Source organism: Pseudopodoces humilis, chromosome 4 (assembly GCF_049639895.1).
Source record: "Pseudopodoces humilis isolate 2021_Gansu_Grassland_sample_001 chromosome 4, ASM4963989v1, whole genome shotgun sequence".
NCBI lineage: Eukaryota > Metazoa > Chordata > Aves > Passeriformes > Paridae > Pseudopodoces > Pseudopodoces humilis.
Window position 1 is genome coordinate 68,835,288 of NC_142203.1, and position 19,118 is coordinate 68,854,405.

Genomic DNA, 19,118 nt, shown 5'->3' on the forward strand with positions numbered 1-19,118 from the left:
ATCAGCTTCCATCGACAGGGACTTGGAGTCCAAACACATACGGAAAAGTATAAATCCAGTGTTGGCTCAGCAGAATGGGTTTGCAAAACAAAAGTCTGTTTGGCTGAACGAATGCAGATGACTGTGAACTGCAGCTCTGCAGCAAGGAAGTGGGAAGGAAAGTGCTGGGCTGGGGATGGATGCAGTGGATACTCCCTGGGGTAATGCAGGGGGCCTGGTTTTTAGTATGCCAGCCTGAAGGCATGATTAAATTCAGTTGGGCATGGCAAATGGGCTTGGGCAGCAATGAGAAATACGACTGCAACTGTTAAAGGAAGTCAGAAAAAGAAGTGCCCTAATGCTGAGGTGGGAGTCACCTGCCCATTTTGCAGGGATGTGACCCCTAGCCCCTCTCCTGAAAGTTGGCCACTGTTGCTTCTGCACAGAGGAAGGCTGCCCTGGCTTCAAGTGTGTGTTCCTGGCTGCTACAAGCCATCAAACAGCACTGCAGGTTAACAGGAAAACCAAAAATCCCTGGTACCTCCTCATGTGCCCCGCCTCCATCCACAGGGCTCCTGCCCAGGGTAGAGAGCACAGCAGAGCCAACCCCTCCAAAACCACAAAGCCAAAACTGTTCCTGCCACATCCTTCCAACACAGTGGGGACACAACAGCCAGGAGAGGGGACCAGTCCAGAGAGGACAAACCTGTGTCTCTTAGGACAGACCTCAGCCTGCTGTGCTCATCATGGGAAACACCTGGGCTGGTCCCACAGGGGCCAGATGAGGATTGAGGGGAGACAGGCTGTGTCCAGCTTCCTGATTTCTATGTGACCTTGAAGGAGTCATTTATACCCCGCAGACAGGGACAAGTGCTCCTCCTTCTCCATCCTTTGTCTGCCTCCATTCAGCCTGCACATGGTGAGGCAGGGGCTGTCTGGCTGTACATCAACCAGCATAATAGAGCCCTGTCCTCACTGAGGGCCTGCAGGCAGTAACGTAATAAAAGCAGTAATAGTAATAATAATAATGGATGATGGGCATTAGGCTGAGTACTGGTTAAGCGGCTATAAAACCAGATGTAATATTATCCTGCAGAGCTGAGGGAGCATCATCAGACATTCCTGGGAAGGGGACTTGGCCAGGAGGCTACTCACAGCTCTTCCCACTTGGTTTTTGGCTGCAGTGTCTAAGTGAGGGCTTGAAGTGCAAGAAGAGCATCAGGGAGCAGCTTCTCCTTAAGGCACTGCACGTTCATGTTTAACTGCAAGTCTTTAGCTATCCATTGCCCCTGGCTGTTGTCAGACATGCCTCAAAATGAATCTGGTGGTTCAGAAAAGCAGCTGAGACCCTGTGGCATGGAGCATCCCGTCTCTCCAACAAGCACTAAAATGGATCCCTTGTGGCCATTAAATATCCCCTGGCATTTTCCATGAGCAGAGGGATATTAAACTCCATGTCTTAGCCAAATGTCAGTCTAGGTAATTTAATTCTGCCTCCCTAAGTAGTATGAATTGAACTGACCTTCTGCTTAGGCAACTGTATACCTGTGTTCAAAGACTCCCAGTTTCATACAGACATGGGTATCATGCAGCATCTCTGGGATGCTCTGCATCTTCACTGCCCCAGAGCTGGAGTCAGAAGGATCAGATGACCTTCCCAAGGTCACACAAAGGATGGGCAGCATATTTGAGGAAGGTATCCACACCTGCAAGGCCCCATCCAAGGCTTCCTCCCTCCTTTTAATGCTGTGCATCTTCTCATATTTTTCCCCATGATCATATGACAAGAAAGATGCTGAGGCAGGATGCCGGTGTTGCTGTGTGTTGGTGCTGCCCTGGCTTTCCTGGGGGATGCAAAAAACAGCTCTTGGGCTGAAACACAAGTGAGGAAGGTGTGGTTGTATCCTAGTGGGCCAAAAATGTCCCCATGCTGTTCCAGCCATCACGAAGGAGGTGGCAGCTCTTTACACAGCCACCTCACTCCTCCCTGGCATCTTCCTCTGCCTCCAGATCCTCTTCCCCACAGTCCCTTTTCCACCTCCTCCTCCCTGGGGCTGGAGCCCTGATGTCCGTCTGGCTCTGCAGGACCCCCTTGCACTCACCTGCATTAATATCAATACTTCTGCAGAAGATGTAATTATGAAAACAATTTGCAGGAGCAAGATGAGGAGGAAGGCAGTCCGGATCTCCTGCATTGGTAGGAGATGGGGGCCAGAGGGCCGGAAAAGATTTTCCAGTCATCATTGAAAATGACAATGCAGAGTGACCCTTCACAGCTGGCTGCTAATAACCAGCACGGCACGACTGTCAGCAAGGCAGGGGCTCAGGACAGCAAAAGAAAGTACCAGTCATTTTCCACTCAATTAGAGACCATCTTCCAAGCAGCTGGGGAAGGGATTTTCTGCTGGGGGCTCCAGGGATGGAAAAGGAGTGAAGAAGCAAAACCAAAGGAGGTCATGCCTTCCCAGGGGTCTTTTTGTGCTTGCCCAGGCTGGCTGGGTGGTCTGACCCAGGAGAGGGTCTTCTTCCAGCTGAGATGGTGCTGAGAGAGAGAGAGCTGCTGCCCTGCACTGCTCTCTCCTTGGCTCTGGGTTGCTGTGTCCCCAGGAGGGCGTGAGATCGGGGCTACATGGCTGCACTTTAACCTTCATGCAGAAGGTATGATGTTTTTCTCCAGGAAAACACAAGGCAGGCTCTGACAACCACAGCCCAGGGATTTCAGGAGAAGCATCACACAGGTCCTGGCTGACACTGTCTCTTCATTTTAGCAGGATGTGTGCAGATGTTGCAATGTTCTCACTCAGCATTTTCTCACTGAGCCGAAGCAGTGGCTTTGCCCTGAGCCATAGGTTTTCCACCCGTCATCTAGCAAAGCAAAACCCAGAAAAATCTCCCAGATGACAGCTCATCAGGCCAGCTGAGATCCCCAGAAAACCTGCTGGATGCTAGATCCACACATCCAGCACTCCCCACACTGGGAGACAGTCCTGAATTGCAGCTGCAGAGAAGAGAGCTGGAAGAGACACTGAAGCTTCAGTGAGGACCACAGGCAACCTGGGGAAATGTAGCCTAGCAAAATGTAGCAATGCAGTGCACTTGTTTTAACACCAGGATGGCATGAGGAGAAGTTCCACTGGGGTAGACAGCTGTTGTTCAGCAGCTGCAGATGCTGTAATGATCTGCTAAGCCTTTGACTTCTTGCTTCAGCACTCTGTTACCACCCTGTCTGTGCTGCTGATGTGTGGCACCCCTACCAAATCCTGAGGAGAATTTCAAAGTTGTGCAGAATATGGAGGTTTTAAGGCCACTGGATGCTGAAGTAGTTATGGGAATGGGCTGCTGCAGGACATGGCCTCTCCTATCAGCATCAGCCCATCACCCCTTCCCCAAGTGCCAACCTGGAGCCAGGTGATGCTGGGTGGTCTGACCTCTCAGAGCACTGCTGAGACATGTCCAGGCACCCTGCACCCTTCCAGGCACTCGTGCAAGAGGCAGAAATAGTATGTCAATGCTAAGGGCTGGCCTAGGGTAGTGCTGGTCTCTGTTCACCACTCCTCTGACCTGTGCTGAGTTCAAACTGCTGGGCTGGATCCAGCTTTGTGCTGGTGTTGGGATGCCCCAAGCTTGCAGCAGGGTGTGCTTCCCCAAGGGAGCTGCCCTTGTGTGCTGGATGGAGGACCAGATGTTTGGGAAGCTAGGCAGGGCATGGGTGGGATGCAGATGTTACAAGCGGGTGCCCTGAACTCCTGGAGGAGGGAATGCAAGGAACTTGGAAAATGTTCTTTAATTGCTGTCCTGGGCCATGCAGGCTGGAGGTTACCTTCATTTTTAAGGAGTGTATCTTCCACAAACACAACGATTTCCATTTAAAGGCACCCAAATGACTGAAATTCCATCACTTCCCTGATAAGCTCCCTGCCTTGTTATTGGCATTCCTGATGCACTGATGAACACAAGCTTCAGGTATGGACCATGGCTGCAGACACATAGCAGGACAGTACCTGCTCCAAACAGTTGGCTGTTCAGTGCCTTGTTCGATATTTTCCAGAATTTGAGGTACAAAGGGAAAATCTGGTGGATTAGCAGTGGAGCTCCTCTTCTTGCACTCCAGCACTTCCAGCTTCTCCATGCTGTGATGCGTAGCACATCGAAGGCAAAGACCAAGCACTGGCTGCACTTTAATGATTCACCTAGTTGTTTTTCAGGTTCAGTAACTGCCACATGCAACCAGAAAATTGTTTTTCAGTGTATTCCTGAACTCCATTCTCTCCTATTTTTCCTGTTCTTTGAGGATGTCACAGCACCAGCTGTAATCCAGCTTTGGATGGTGGCTAAAGCTCCATGATTTGCTGTGTTTGCACTGGATTGCTCAGTTCATGCCCACCCTTCACAGTCAGGGGAGTATCTCTGCTGTGGGTGTGGACATGGATGCTTCCCAGTCTCTGTGGCACAGCCTGAGACATGGACAGCCCATTCCATAGGGTCTGCTGCTCCCCATCCCACACTGCACAGCATCTGCTGTCCTGACAGGGCAGTGAACAGGTGCAAAAGAAGGAATAGGGCTTTTAGGAAAATACTAGGTAAGGGCTGAGGGAACTTGACTATAGGAGAGCTTTATCCTGACTAAGAACGGAGAGAAGAGAATGGGACATTTTAATTCCTCTTGCAATCCTAATTCCTATGACTCTGCTTCTAGCACAAATACCAAACCTCTCCTTTAGGAACACTCTGAGGTTGTAAGAATGGCAACACCATTTGTAGCTCACAATTTTTACAGCTCTCTGCCCTAATACATATCAGCTTCTTTCCCTGCATCCCAGACAGGGAAGAACTCAGCAACTGTTGGTGATCTGGATCCACTGGGGGTGGGACCATGCATGACACCAGGCCACTGATGTGACCAGCGTGGAGGCTGCCTGTGGGCATCCTGCCTGGCTCCCCCAGGATGCTCAGGTGCCTGCAGGGCCCTGAGAATGGGAAGGGCACAGGGAGGACGCCAGAGTGGCTCAGATCCCATCTCCATGGATAGGCAGAATCTCTACTTGGTGAGGCAGTCCCTTCCCTGCCGCATCTTTCCAATGGATGACACTGCACCACAAGCCAACCCCAACACCGCCCTGGAGAGGCCTTTGCTGCTGTAGAATTTACCTATGGCGAACTCGTCAAAGGTGAGAGTGGTGAAGTTCTTTCCCAGAGCATTCGTGACTGTCAGAGTCACCTTGTACTTCACTGTCGAGAAGAGCTGGAGGTACCTGATGTGACACCTGTTTTTGGGAACGGCATCCTTCTCACAAACCATGTCTTTTGTGCCATGTCTGGAAAGCAGAGATGAGAAGAGGTGTTACCTGTGGATGCACCCAAGCTGCTGGAGGAAGGAGGCAGATTGTTCAGCTCTGCATCCCTGCTAAGACAATGGTCCCCAGCCCTTGCTGCAGCTGAACGACTGCGTTCCTCCTGCCAGGGAATTGTGTGGGCCCTTGTGTATGAAGTTTTCTCCCAAGCCTACACTGAGGCTTCAGTGAATGTCCTCATGCTGGCCCCATGGAAAGGAAGAGACCCTACTGGGGGTGGGTTTGGGTCTAGCCCTCCTATGAGAGGAACAAGGTCTCCCTTCTGTGGTGACACAAACCTCAGAAGACACTCCACAGCATCAGCCTGTATAAGGGCTGTGCCAGAACTTAGGCTCAGGGTAGGGAATGATGACATGCCATGGCCAGTTCTAGGTGAGAAACACTGCTGCTGCCCAACAACAACCAGCTCACACCAGAAAAGAGCATGGATGCACCAAATGTACCAAAAAACAGTGGGCATAACATCCACTAAAGACAATTGGTGCAGAGAGGATGGTCTTGGGAAGCATGGAAAGGAGACCTGTGAGATGGGGACTTTCCTGGTCCCTCCTAGGAAAATTGAAAGGCATCCCAAACATCCATTCCCAAACATCCAGTTTGTATGTCCCCAGAAAATCCTTCCCCACACCCATTTTTGGGGCACTGATACCACATGCTCAGCACAGGTCAGACCCACTGCCCCAGGACCTCATGGCGCTACTTGAGACCTGCTCCAGGCTGAGGGGACTGAAACTCACCCCACTGCTCCCTTTTTTCCCAGACACTTACATGACAGAGATGTTGAAGGTGTTGGGGATGTAGGTAGGAGTGGGCAGGTGCCAGCTGCAGTAGAAACCCTTCGGGTAGTTGTTGGACCGGCACATCAGCACTGGCTCCTTTGGGGGGGCTGCCAGGGAAAGAGAAAGGGTAATTACCTACTGAGGTGGGGTCATCACCAAGTTCTGAGCAAAGGCATGATCCTCCATTCCCAGCTGCTGCCAGATTGGGAGGGGAGGGTTTGCAAGGGGAGCCTGGCCTGTGTTCATCAGCTGCTGGAAGTATCTGGGGGTCTTTATCCCATGTCTTCTGCTGAGGTCCTCTATGCTTGCTTTGGGCTGGGCTGTGCAAAGCTCACCTTCTCCTCAGGCAGCTCACTGCTTCTAATGAGGGATGGAGTGACAGAGATGGTTTGCAGGTACCAGGGGAAATTGTCTTCAAGGCTCTGACAGAGATGTTGCTGATGAGGAGGAGGTGCTGCTCTCTTGACCCCATTAATCTACGCTGCTCACAGCTTTCTCTGCCACATCCCTGGGGAGTGATAAACTTATTGAGGGATGATCCTCCAAATGATCAGAGGTCACCCAAGGGAGGAAGCAGAACCACTGGCAAGATGAGGAGGAACAATGTGAAAGCAGCAGAGAAAATCCAGCTCTGCAGGATGACTAACAGTGTTAACGCTTTTGGCATGGAGAAGAGCATCCCTGACTCTGCTGCACTGCCTCCAAAGAGACACAGAGGCAACAGGAGACAGGATGAGAGCATCCAGTGGGAGCAGCCTTCCTCTGGCCTCATCAGCTGATCCTAGAGGTTAGAGGCAGAAGAGTGAAGTGTTTGAAATGTTCACATTGTACTTGGCTTTCCTGGACACATGTGCAGTGCACACTGTTTTTTGCAGGAGCACAGCAAGAGTGGCAGGAAAACTCTGCAAAATGCTGAGGGACAGTGGATGCGAAGAATGAGATGTAATACCTTTTGGCTGATAAATTTTGCCCTTGTTGGTAAAAATCTTACCTAACCTGACACCAAAGTCAACTCTTCTTGGTACCCAGGCAATTGCATTGATTGTTAAGAGCAGGACCCTGGCACAGTGCCTTACCATAAAATACACTCCCCAGGCTGGAAGTGCACCAGGATTCCCCTTGGAAAGGCTGTCTGATCCTGTGGTGCTCCCTCTTTCCCTTTGTTAGCCCTCATCCCCATCCATCCACTGGGAATATCCCAGGACACGCTCTTCTCTCCAAGCAGAAACAAAGCGAGCAGACCTGGCAGCCTCAGCACCTCTTTAGTCCCACAGCCCAGGTGTCACTGGCACCACACACCCGGGGGCACAGCTTTCTCGGGGGATGGAACGGGCTCCAGCTACGACTGGAGTCTGCTATGGTCTACAGAGGGGAAACTGAGGCACAGGGGTGGCACACCCCCGGCGCCCCTGGGGCAGGGCTTAGAGGGTGCAGGCAGCTGAGAAGGGAGCCAAGTGCAGCGGAGTCAGGGAGCAGGGAGCAAGGAGGAGAGGGAACGGAGGGGGCCGGCGGGAGGGAAGGCTGTGCCGCTCCGAATGTTCCTCCTAATGGCTATTTCAGCCTTCAGCCGACAGACGAAGGCCAGAGCTTGGTTAATGAGCCTCCCGGTTAAATTATTCAAGCAGACCCTCCACATCAAAACAGAATGGCTAATCGCAAAGCCAGAGACAAGGGCCTGATCTCTGCCTCAGCCCCATCCTCTTCCTCCTCCCCACAGGCTCCTTAACCCTTTCCCTGCCTCCCCTGGGCGTGGAGGGAGCAAAGGCAGCGTTGCGCTTTGCAGGGTGTAATGAGGGGTCCGGGAGGTGTCCCGGAGGGGCTGAAGGGGTGCAAGGGGGTTCGGGGACAGCCTCTGGGTGCCGGGTGACCGCGCGGTGGCACTGTGGGCTAACAGCACCTGCCCGGCACCCGGCAAACCGGGATGGGCTGGCAGCGCTGCTTGGGGATGCTGGGGACACTGGGGATGCTGGGGACACTGGGGATGCTGGGGACACTGGGGATGCTGGGGACGCTGGGGATGCTGGGGACGCTGGGGATGCCACCGCAGGCGACTCGCCCACTTGCTGCTTGTGCTCAGCTGTCCCACTCGTCGCCGGGAGTCACCGGGAAGCCGGGCAGAAGCAGGCGGGGCTTTTTCGAGCATTCCTGGAGTCCTGCAGGGTCCAGCCCTACCAGCACGGCCCAAGAGGCTGCACTGCTATGCGCCACAATTAGTCCATCTGAGGATAATTTATCTCCATTGTCTCCAGTATCACGCCGGATCCGGCTCTCTGTGATCTCTGCTAATTCCTCCGCTGAGGAGGCTGGGGCGGGCTCCCTCCTCCAGATTCCTTTGGCTGGGAGGAGGAGGAGGGAGGGCTGCCCCTTCTGTACCCTGCTTCCATCCCCACTCCGCAGCAGCCCTTGAAAATGCCCCATTTCCACAGCACTGAATGCCGTGAAAATCCTGCCCTCTGCTTCAAGGCCGGTCCCCAGGAGCAGCCCAAACCTTTTGCGTCCAGCATGCTCCACCTCTTGCCCTCTGGTGTCTTTTATCAGGACAGAGGTGGAAGGAGAGACTGGGGAAGGGAGACAAAATGATCCTCGCATCCCTGGCCTCCTCTTGCAGAGTTCAAGGACAGATGCAGCCGAAGGGAAGCTGCTGTATGAAGCCTGTCTCACCCCAGCCTTTGCCCTCTCTCTGGGCAGACACAAGCTGTCTCACACAGACACTCCCGCAGCCTGCATCTCTCCAGAGAGCCATCAGTCCCAGAGCCACGGGCATCCCGGGAGGGAGTTGTCAGGCAGCTACCCCACTTTCCACCCTGACAGGCAGAAAGTTCATGGCACAGTGTGAGGCCAGTGGAATGAGCCACAGTGGGCTGTGACCATGACACCACAGGGGTTACATGCCCACCACTGCCAGGCACCACAAAGGAGAGGGCTGCAAGCCCCTTCTCAGCTGCCTTGCTGCATCAGGAGGGCTCTCTTTGCCCAGCCAACCATGGTGTCCTCTCCAAGCTGGTGGCAGGTTCCTTATCTCCCTGCGGAGAACATCCCCTTGTTCCTCTCCCCTCCTCTCCCAGGAAAGGCGCTCGCTGGCACAGCCCATGCTGCCCATCAAAGGCTCTTAAAGACAGCAAATAAAATTGCAGGCTCCAATCGATCCAGCACTCTGTAATGCTGTCTTTGGAGGTGGGCCAGCCCATCAGGCCAACAGTGAGAGCAAGAAAGGCAGCGGAGGAAAACAAAGCCATCAAGGGAGCAACATTAAAGGATTTTTTTTTGCCCTGAGGTTTTGGGCAGTGCTTCTGGGTGGGGGGTGTCCTGCTCCAACCTTCTCCATCCTCCCTCAGACAATGTCCAGCTCTCAGCACCTGCCCCACACCACAAACAGCCCAAACAACACGTTGAGTCACTTGGGCACTCCTCCCTGGGCTCCTGCTCACAGCCTCCCTAATTCTGGCAAATATTTACATCCCTTGCCTCATGGAGCTGCTGAACTCTGTAAAAGCAGAGCTCTTTTCCTTTCACCACAAACAGCACCTGCCCTCTCTAATCTGTCTATTAACCTCTTGCATGGCAGGGAGCCACTTCTCCCATGTGCTCTGCTGATGTCCTCTCTGAAAACCCAGCGTGTTTAATGCCTGGCTGTGGCAGCTTCCCAGAGGCTTGGGTTGCAACCAGCCTCGCTGCAAAAACTCCGGGTGAGGTGAAGAAAGGCTCAGAGCTGAGGTCAGAGCTGAGCACATCCCATCTGGGCACATGGCTCACAAACTATGAGATGTTCCAGCAAAATCTAGGTCTGCCAAAGCAGTGAAAGCTGGTGCTAGGGTCATCATCTCTGCAGATCCCTGAAAAGAGGCAGGGATGGAACTGGTTTTCCCACCATATAGTACTCCATGCTTTGCATCCATTTAACTCTGTCTCTCTAGCTTTTTGGAAATAGCTGTCACTTGACCAGCTTCAGCACTTCTGCTCAGCTGGGGACAGCACCACGAGTGGTCCTTGAGGATGAAACAGCTCTGGATACACCAGCACAGAAACAGATTTTTGTTTCCCTCCTCAACTCTAAAGCCCAGCTGTCCTCGTACCCTCAGTCCCACTGTGCAGGGGAAAAGTGTGACCAATCCATTTTAGAAACCACTAAAAATGATCTAAAAGAGCTTTTCCTAGCTCTGCTAGGTCATGAGATAATGGACATTAAAATCATGACACTTTTATATATAGAAAAGTTATTTTAGGTCACTTTTAGAGGTTTCTGAAATGGATCAGTTATAATTTTCCTCTCCCGCTGAGGGCTGAATGTACTAAAGATGCCTCGCTCCACAGGTGGAAGGATACAAAAAATAGCGCCAATAAAAGTTTTAAGAGGCCTCTCAAACACTTCTGTAGGAGGTATTTTTTCTGGTGCACTCGGGGCACATTCAGGCACTGGGCTGATGGGGGATAATGAGCCCATAGTGTGCTTTTGGGGTCACCTGCATAACTCATCATCTCGGTCTTGGGCCAGCAAAGACTCCAGGGTCCATGACAGCAGCATGTGCTTGTGCTAGAGGTACAGCTGTGACACAGCCTGCCTGCACATGGGCAGGACGCCCGTGCTGCCCACAACCAGTGCTGTTCTGCTGCCAAACTCCTGCTGTTTGCACCCCAAGTGCCCATGGCAGGACCAGATCATCACCCAGTGACTTTTTTCACACCACTTCTGGGGGGTATATACCAATACAGAAAAAAAGCCACCCAACCAACCAAAAGCAAAGCTGCAGAAGCTTGGACAGCATAGCAGGAATCCACCTGAGCATGAGATGCCAGCACTGAGCATGTGGGCACGAGAGCAGCAAACGTTGCTAGTCCACACACGCATCTACACAGATGCTTTTGTTATGCACATGCTGGCTGCCAGCACGATGTATTATTTATCTAATGCCGCTTTCCTAAAAGCCTGCTTGTGTACAGGAGGCTGGTAGGAAACAACAAAGAAAACAATGATGAATAAATCATATTTGTACTGCCAGGTGGATCAGGGGAGGATCTGTTTGCCATGTGCCACCTGCACCCAAGTGCAGCATGGCTGTGGCCGGGGACGGTCCCGTCCATGGACCCCAATGTTTGGGTACAACTGTGTTTTGTTGCTGGAGAAAGGCAGGGAGTGAATTTGCTCTGATTCCCCTTGACCATCTGTTCTTGGATTAGTGTGAGGATGAGAAGGGGTGTGGAGGACAGCAGGTGATTCTCCCCATGTTCTGGGAACATCATGTTCATAACCACTTCATCAAGAAGGATAAAGCAGGTGTTTGGTTTTGATTTGTTGGTTTTGTGTGTTTTGGGTTTTTTTTTTGTTTTTTTTTTTTTTTAAGTTCATGCAGCAAAATTCATTTGAGAGAGAATTAGAGAACCCAGGGGTTTGGAGGCACAAGATGATATTGGTTTGTTTTTCATTGACCTACTGGGTGACCTGGGCAAGTGATGGAGACAAGGTCTATGTCTCTCCATTCCTCTCTAAGCCAGCCCAAGCTTAGCAAGTGGAAGTTTTCAGGGAGACATTCCTATCCCTTGAAATTAGACACTGAAGATATATCCCTCTGGAGTGTGAGGCATCCTAGCTGATCACCAGAGGTGCACACATTCAGCCAGCATCTAGCCCAGCCCTCAGACCCAACACTACTGCACATCCTTGATAGCTCCCAAAATGGGTCAGGGACACCTGCAGCTGTAGCCAAAGACCCCATACTCTGCTGCCACCTAAGAGCCATCTTCCCAGCCTCAAAGAGCTAGAATTTATTCCCCAAGAAGGTGCTGGAGAAAAAGGTGGACTCAGCAACAGATAAATTTCTAAAAGGTCCTGTTTTACACTGATTGGCGCTCATAAACCAAGCTATGGATTTTCTCATTTCCCTTGCAGAAAATTCAGTGAGCATGGCAAGAGGCAATGCTGTAAATTTTTGGGGAAGAGAAAGAAGAGAAGAGAAGAGAAGAGAAGAGAAGAGAAGAGAAGAGAAGAGAAGAGAAGAGAAGAGAAGAGAAGAGAAGAGAAGAGAAGAGAAGAGAAGAGAACAGAAGAGAAGAGAAGAGAAAGAGAAGAGAAGAGAAGAGAAGAGAAGAGAAGAGAAGAGAAGAGAAGAGAAGAGAAGAGAAGAGAAGAGAAGAGAAGAGAAGAGAAGAGAAGAGAAGAGAAGAGAAGAGAAGAGAAGAGAAGAGAAGAGAAGAGAAGAGAAGAGAAGAGAAGAGAAGAGAAGAGAAGAGAAGAGAAGAGAAGAGCCCAGCATCCCACTTTGAGCCAAAGTGGCAGGGCAAGCTCCCAGTGTGATCACAGGCTCACTGGAGTTTGCTCCATCCTGCACTGCATGAGGCCATGCTGTTTCCAGCACAGCAGAGTTGCTCCTCAAACTTGACCACTCTCCAGCCTCCAGAAAATTATCAAGCAAACCTCACAGCCTTATCTGTGAGAGTAAAGAGCAAGAGCAGAGGGGCACTGGCAACCCTGACATGGGGTGGGCTGGCTGTCTGGAATGGCAGCCTTTGCTGGAGGTGCTCCCCAAGGTGCAGGATGCTACAGGAAGCTGATTTAGGCAGAAGTCATCTGGCATCCCAAACCCGTGACAGACCCTCTTGTTCCCACTCCCTCTGGCAGTGCTGGTGCTTGGCAGTGTTGCTGTCCCAGGGAAATGCCCATCCTGCTGTGAACAACAGCACCCCAAACACAGCTGTGCTCCTGGAGGTGACTTTATTCCCATGGGGCAGCATTCTAGGCCGGGTGCCTTAGGGAGTCATGCAGAGTGGGGATGCTAGACACCTCCACCCTTGATCTGGGACCACACCACGGCAGAAAGTCCCTTCTGACCCTCCAGTCCTCCACCAGAAACCGAAGAGCAGCTTTCCTCTGAAACAATATTAAATATTGAACAAATGAACGCAAACCTGTTATCTGGGATAATTGTAAGTAAATAAAACATTTAACCAAACCAAATGCAGCTGTTTCCACTTGGAGCCGGCACAACAGCAGGGAAGCCAGCTCAGCTACTCTGCATCCTCGTTACGGCAGCTGATTATTGTTTTGTGTATAACAGTAGCACCGCCAGCCCTGGAGCGGGGCTGCGGTGCTCGGCGTGGTACCCCTGGGATGGGTACACCGGCAAGGTGGGATGCGGTAGCACAGCAGCGTGCTGGGCAGGGAAAGTTCTCTGCAGCGCTGGGGTTTGCTCTTCAGCCCAGGGAGTTCACGGCGAGGCCGGCTTTCCTCCCCCAACACCTCTGCGAGGGGATTTGCATGTAACATAAACCATTTCAGAGCCAGGTCACTGGTTCGCACATAGCCCCGGGCAGTAATGACCAAACCTCGTTACCGGCTGCTCTGGGATTGACTGTGCCGGGCCCCAGTCCAGCTCCTGGAGACCTGGAGAGAGGTCTTGGGTGAGGGAGTGTGCAGCAAACGAGGGAAAAGTGCCAGCAAACAGGCCTTGGGAGGCTCCGGGGATGCAGAGCATATCCCTGCCTACAGCTGAGGGCTGGAGCATCCCAGGATGCCAGTGTGCCATGCCCAGACAGCGGGGAAGGGAGAGCAGGGGCCTGATGTGCTCACAGTTTTTTGTACATTCACAGGGCTTTCCACAGCTGGGATTTTGAGAGGAGAGCTTCATGCCCCTGCAGCTCCCACCCAAATGCTGGGCCTGTCTCTTCTGAAATGGCTGGGAAATGTGAAGGGCATGAATTACATGCCCTGGATTTTCCAGTCCCTGCCAGAAAATGATTTCTCCTTCCAGGGGACTATTCTCCTTGCCATGGGGCTGGATGCACAGTGCCAAGGCAATGCAGGTGGGAGATACCTCCTTGTAACACACGGGTTCCCCAGCAACTGCTCCATGCACCAAGGAGGTTGTGATCAGTGCACATGGGAGCACATCACAGCCCTGGTCTCCAGGGAGAAGTAGCTGCCCTCCTTGGTTCTCATCCATAAAAGGCCTGACCAGACCCTTGACAATCTCCTTCAGGAGCTCAGCTGGAAAAACGATAGGGAGGAAACATTCCTTGTGTGCTGAGAGGGAGGGTTGTGCCTTTCTTGTCTTGGTGGTGCAGGGGGAATACAGGGTGATCCCGAGGGTTCCTGGCATCCATGCCTGCACTGAATGCAGCAGAGAACTCAGCACCCCCTTCTCCTTCTTTTCCCAGCTCCAGGCAGAAATTCCCTGCACAACCTACACCATGAAATGCCCCTGCCCCCTCCATCACCTTATTTAACGTCTGCAAGAAAGCAATCCATCCTCTATCCAGATGGAGAAGACAGGGAAAATACCAGGTGTGATCAGACACAACTGGGACCATCAACAGCCATGTATCCTCCGCAAAGCTGTCCCACCAGAACTCCTGGAAGTTGTATATTTATCCAGGAGGAGCCTCTGGAGGGAAGCTATAAGCACTCTGTCATGCACTGAGCAACAAGCTAGCCACGAGTATTACCAGCTATCTCCCAGCGGGGGAGTGTGGGCTGCCTTTTAACAGGCAGCAGCTCTCCAAAAATGCCTCCTCTCTCTTCATCTCTCTTGACATGCAGTCTGGATACGTCCCTTTCTCTGCTCTTCTCTTCCCCAGTGAGGGAGGTACCTGCTGGCAGAGAGGTCTCTCATCCCAAGGGGAATGGAGAGGAAGAAGTAAGAGGTTTCTGTCTCTCTCTGCAGCAGAGAAGAATATTTTGGAGTTTCTCCTGTCTGAGCAGAAGGAGCTGACAGGGGTGGTTTGTAAGCAGCCATAACCCCTACCCACTTTCTCATCACACTAGCACTGGCTTTTGCATGAAAAGTTACTTTCCTTCAGCATTTATTGAAAATAAATTAAATTGAAAACCACCCTCTCCTTTCACCCACATGTTCTGCTAGGGAATATGCTAGCCTATTCTTCCATCTCCTCACCCCATGGTGCCCTTGAGCCTGTACTCACTGCTCTGCTTTGGATTCAGTCAGGACAGGGGGCTTAAAAGTGGGCATCTGTACCACATGGTGCACCAGATGTGTGTGCAGGCAAAGGAGCCATTTGCTTATCCTGTGTTTGGCCATCCTGACTGCATTTGGGTTGGTTCATGCAGACTCAGCATCCCCTGGTCAGCGACTCACATCCTTGGGGCTGCCCTTCTGCTCCACATGATCTCCTGGTGAGAAGCTACTCTGCTCCTGGGGCTGATCTGCAGTCTTTGCCTGTCCCTCAGCTGCTGGGACCCTGCTGTGAGTGTGTGAGAGCCCTGTGCCCTGTAATGCTGGTGGCTTTGCCCAGCTTCATGTCGTTGTTGCAGTCCTGCCGGGAAACCACCTGCAGGCACCTTGCAGAAGGAGCTGGGCCAGAGCCAATGGAGGTGCCGGAGGTTGTAGAGAACTGACACAGGACCAGAAGGAGCTTCTCCCCATGCTGTTCCCACCCCAGATATGTGAGAGTCCTCCCAGCAGCAGTCAGCCTCCTTTGGTACATCCAGAGAAGCCACCTGACTCATCCCACCTGTGCTTCTGCATGATACACTCTGGAGAAATCACACACATGGTGGGGATGGAGCTGAGATGGACACCACAGGGGTGGCTCCGGTTTGTGGTGCTATTCTGGCTGCTCAGGGATGATGAGAACACATTAATGACAAGGCATTTGGGAAGATCCCTAATTTATCATATGAAATGAGGTCTCACACCAAGTCCTCAGCAGCTCACTCTCTGGCTTTGAGAAAATACCAGTCAGGCACGTCACCAACAGTAGGAGTACTCCCAGCTCATGCCGAAATCCTCCCCTATGCTGTTGGTACCTTGAGGTGGAGGCAGGAAGAGCATCAGTCTCTGTATCTCACCCAAAATGTGTCCTTCAAGCAGATGAAAAACAGAAGAGTGTGACATTTCTGGAGGCTTTGGACTGCAATACCAGCTCAGCTAACAGCACTGCTCAGTACCACTGCTCTCTTTACTAATGTCTGCTTTTTTATCCTCAGGCCTGGATCAGCCTCTGGCCTCATTCTGTTTTTAAGGCAATGGGGTCCTTGGGATGATGTAAGTCACACAGCTCCAGACTTCACTGCATTTGGAAGTAATAGCTGTGTCCTTAACTCAGCTGGCTTCAAGGGAGGTCCCATTATCCAGCCCATCTGTAAAGAAACTGAGCTAAAGAAAGGCCCTTTGCTTTATGAACATGACACTCATCTTCCTCAAATCCTGGCTGGATGCTTCAATCCCCACAAGCAGAAGTGGGCAATCCCCAGGGGATGTTTGTGGCATGTGGGGCAGCTCCAACAGCTCAAGCAGCTTGGGGAGCCCCTTCCCACCCATGTGTTGGAGCCTAGCATTTGCAAAACAAAACGTGAGGCACAAACCAATTCAGTTATTCACAGAGACTGCTTCCACCTGCTCTAAGCACCACCTTTGCAAGCTTGTTTTCATTCTGTTCCCCCCCTACTACCCCCAGCTTCACTCAGCAGCAAGCACCTCACTAAATTCCTCTAATCTCCCCTTTAGGTCATACAATATCTTTTAATTCTTAAATCAATTTTCCTCTGGACTCCCTGTAATTTATCGATGGTCTTTTAACAATGAAACCCCAGAAACAAACACACCTTCCCTGGGAGCATCAGCACTGGATCAGTGGCAAGAGCAGCATCGTTGCCAAGTCTGCCCTGACAGCGATAACCTGGATGCTCAGCACAGCCTCTCCTGCCTCATGAAGGACAGCAGCGTGCCACACATCCTCTGATTTGCTTACAAAAAAGAAGAAATAAGAAGCACTTAAAGCACTTATTGTCATATAAAAATATCATTATCAGTGCTTTAATTATTTCCTGAGGAATGGTGGGAACCTTCAGCACAGAGCTCCCCCAGGGTGGGCAACCTTCGTGCACAATCCGAGCACCACAGTAGGGAAGGAGCTGTGACCTAGAAGTTCACAAATGGTTTCTGGGCAGGATGAGGGGGCCAGGATGCTGGGATGGGCACCATGCACAGGTGGTTGGGGCACTGCTGCTTTTTTTATGGAACACACCACACTGTTCATGCAGGAGCACTGCCCAGCACAGCAGGAGATGCTCGAGAGACCTGAGGCAGAGGAGAGAGGAAGGCACTGTGCCCAGATACCCCACTGATGGTCTGGGATTGATTTCTGGCTGTCTTGTGGTCTCTACAAGGGGCTCAGCATTGGATCAAGTAGTTTGGCAGGGAAGCCTAGGGCTGCTCTTTCTTCCCCTCCCTTTCTCACCCCCTCCAAGGTCAAACAGTCCTGGACTCTCAATAAACTGTCGCAAGGGCTCCAGAGGATTTTAGGAGGCATTTGCTAGGATTTCAGCAGACCTGAAGCATGACTTCACAGGGATGGGGGGGGAAATACCCTAGAGCTTTGGAGAGAAATGTTATTAGAGTCACTGAAGGATTTTGCTGTGCTCTCTGAAGCATTACACAGAAAATTACAGGTGAAGAGCAAGCCCCATGGTCTGGACCTTGCCAGCAGCATAAGGATGCTGTGGTGTCTGGGCTCACATGAGTCCCACTTCCCTATCATAGATCAGGAGCACACTGCAAGTTCCTCCTACAACAGGGACTCTCCTCTTGATGCACATAGATGCCTCACGATCCTTCCGAGATGAGGTGAGCAGCTGGGACAGGTCTGAGAGCCAGGGTTTGGCTGCAGATGAGAACAGCAGGAGTGTGCTGGCAAAAACCTAAGAGGGTAGTGCAGTCTGGATTTACCCAATAGTTTGCCATCCTCTACTGGAGCAGAAAAAACCAGCTCTGACTGCATTAATGCCAATGCAGTTAGGTCTGTCCCATGGTGTATAAGTCACCAGCAGCACAAGAAGGAAGGCAACAGGCCTGGAATAAGTGGGGAAATGCCATGATGCTGCCAAAATTTTGGTCATTTCCAGTGGTGACATGAGGTTGAACCTGGCCAGGATCCAGCATGAGAAGATTTGGGGTTTGTCTGGCACAGGGAGATGCTGGAGGCACAGCATTGTCCCAAGCCCAGAAAGTTGTTCACAGGAATTTCTGGAGAGCAGATCCCACAGCAGGGCCCACAGCTTTATGGCAGAGCAGCTCAACCATGGCCCAGCATAGTGAAACTCAAATGACTTTTGAGGTCATAACTCACACATGCATCTCAGTGGCTGTCTATGCTGCTTTCTGCACTAATGTGGGATAGAAAGGCAAGAACTGGGCCAGGACCCACAGGGCAGATGCACTGTCTTTGCTTCACTCCCATGCTGATGCTTTACTTGGACCCTTGAGGAAGTTCGTAGCTCGAAAGCAGCTGTTGCTATGAGCCAAATGGGCTGCAAATGTATTGGCATGTGTTGTGTCATCTGCAGTGGTTAATAGGATCCATTTTCCAGGGAAGGGGAAAAGGAAGAAGAGGATGGGAATGCTTAAATCAGCAAAACAAGCATTCACCGCCCCTTCCGAAGCACTACACCCAAGGCAATAGATTATTTATGGAAGTTTGTTCTGGAGCAATAACCTGCAAGGGCTTCTCACAACAATGCAGCTGGATTCAGATGTCAAACCAAAATCCTTAGCACTTAATACCTTCAAAGTCTGTACACAGAATGGATGCGTTGCTGGCCTCAGTGGAGTTATTGTGGGGTTTGTCTCTCATTTCACCACCAGCCCCGGTAACATACTAATTCCTGCTGCCCTGGAACTGGGCAGTGGGCCTTCCTTCCCAGTGGCACCTACACCATGGCTCAGCTCTGAAATCATGCAGGAGTTGCCTGCCCATATGGTAATTGCTGCAAGGCTTGGGAAAAGTGGTAGATAGGAGAAAAGCTTCCTGTGCCACCTTACAGTCACCCTACAGTCAGTCACCTTACAGGGAAACGGAGGCACAGAGCAGTCAAGGGAGAGCTACCAAGGATGGAGAGGCTGACTGAGGATGCCTATTAAATCCCTCAGCCCTGAGTGCAGTTCCCTGCTGAACCCCAGGTGCTCAGCCATCTCTGCAGGCATTTGAGCACTGCTGGGTCCAACACTCATGGGTGGATGAGCTGCCCAAGCCCCTGTCTCTTGCCTGGCCCCAGGCAAGG

The 19,118-nt window shown here is 51.7% G+C and overlaps 1 protein-coding gene across 8 annotated transcripts in view; it reads right to left on the reverse strand.

Moving 5' to 3' along the window:
* CNTFR (ciliary neurotrophic factor receptor) overlaps positions 1–19,118 on the reverse strand; it is a 202,980-nt gene that overhangs the window by 18,367 nt on the left and 165,495 nt on the right. For all 8 annotated transcript variants that reach the window (XM_088054255.1, XM_088054257.1, XM_088054256.1 and 5 more), the window contains 2 exons: positions 6,099–6,216; positions 5,128–5,294 (listed from right to left, as the gene is read on the reverse strand). In XM_088054255.1, coding sequence (XP_087910381.1) covers positions 5,128–5,294; positions 6,099–6,216 — 285 coding nt within the window. The remainder of the gene's footprint in view (positions 1–5,127; positions 5,295–6,098; positions 6,217–19,118) is intronic.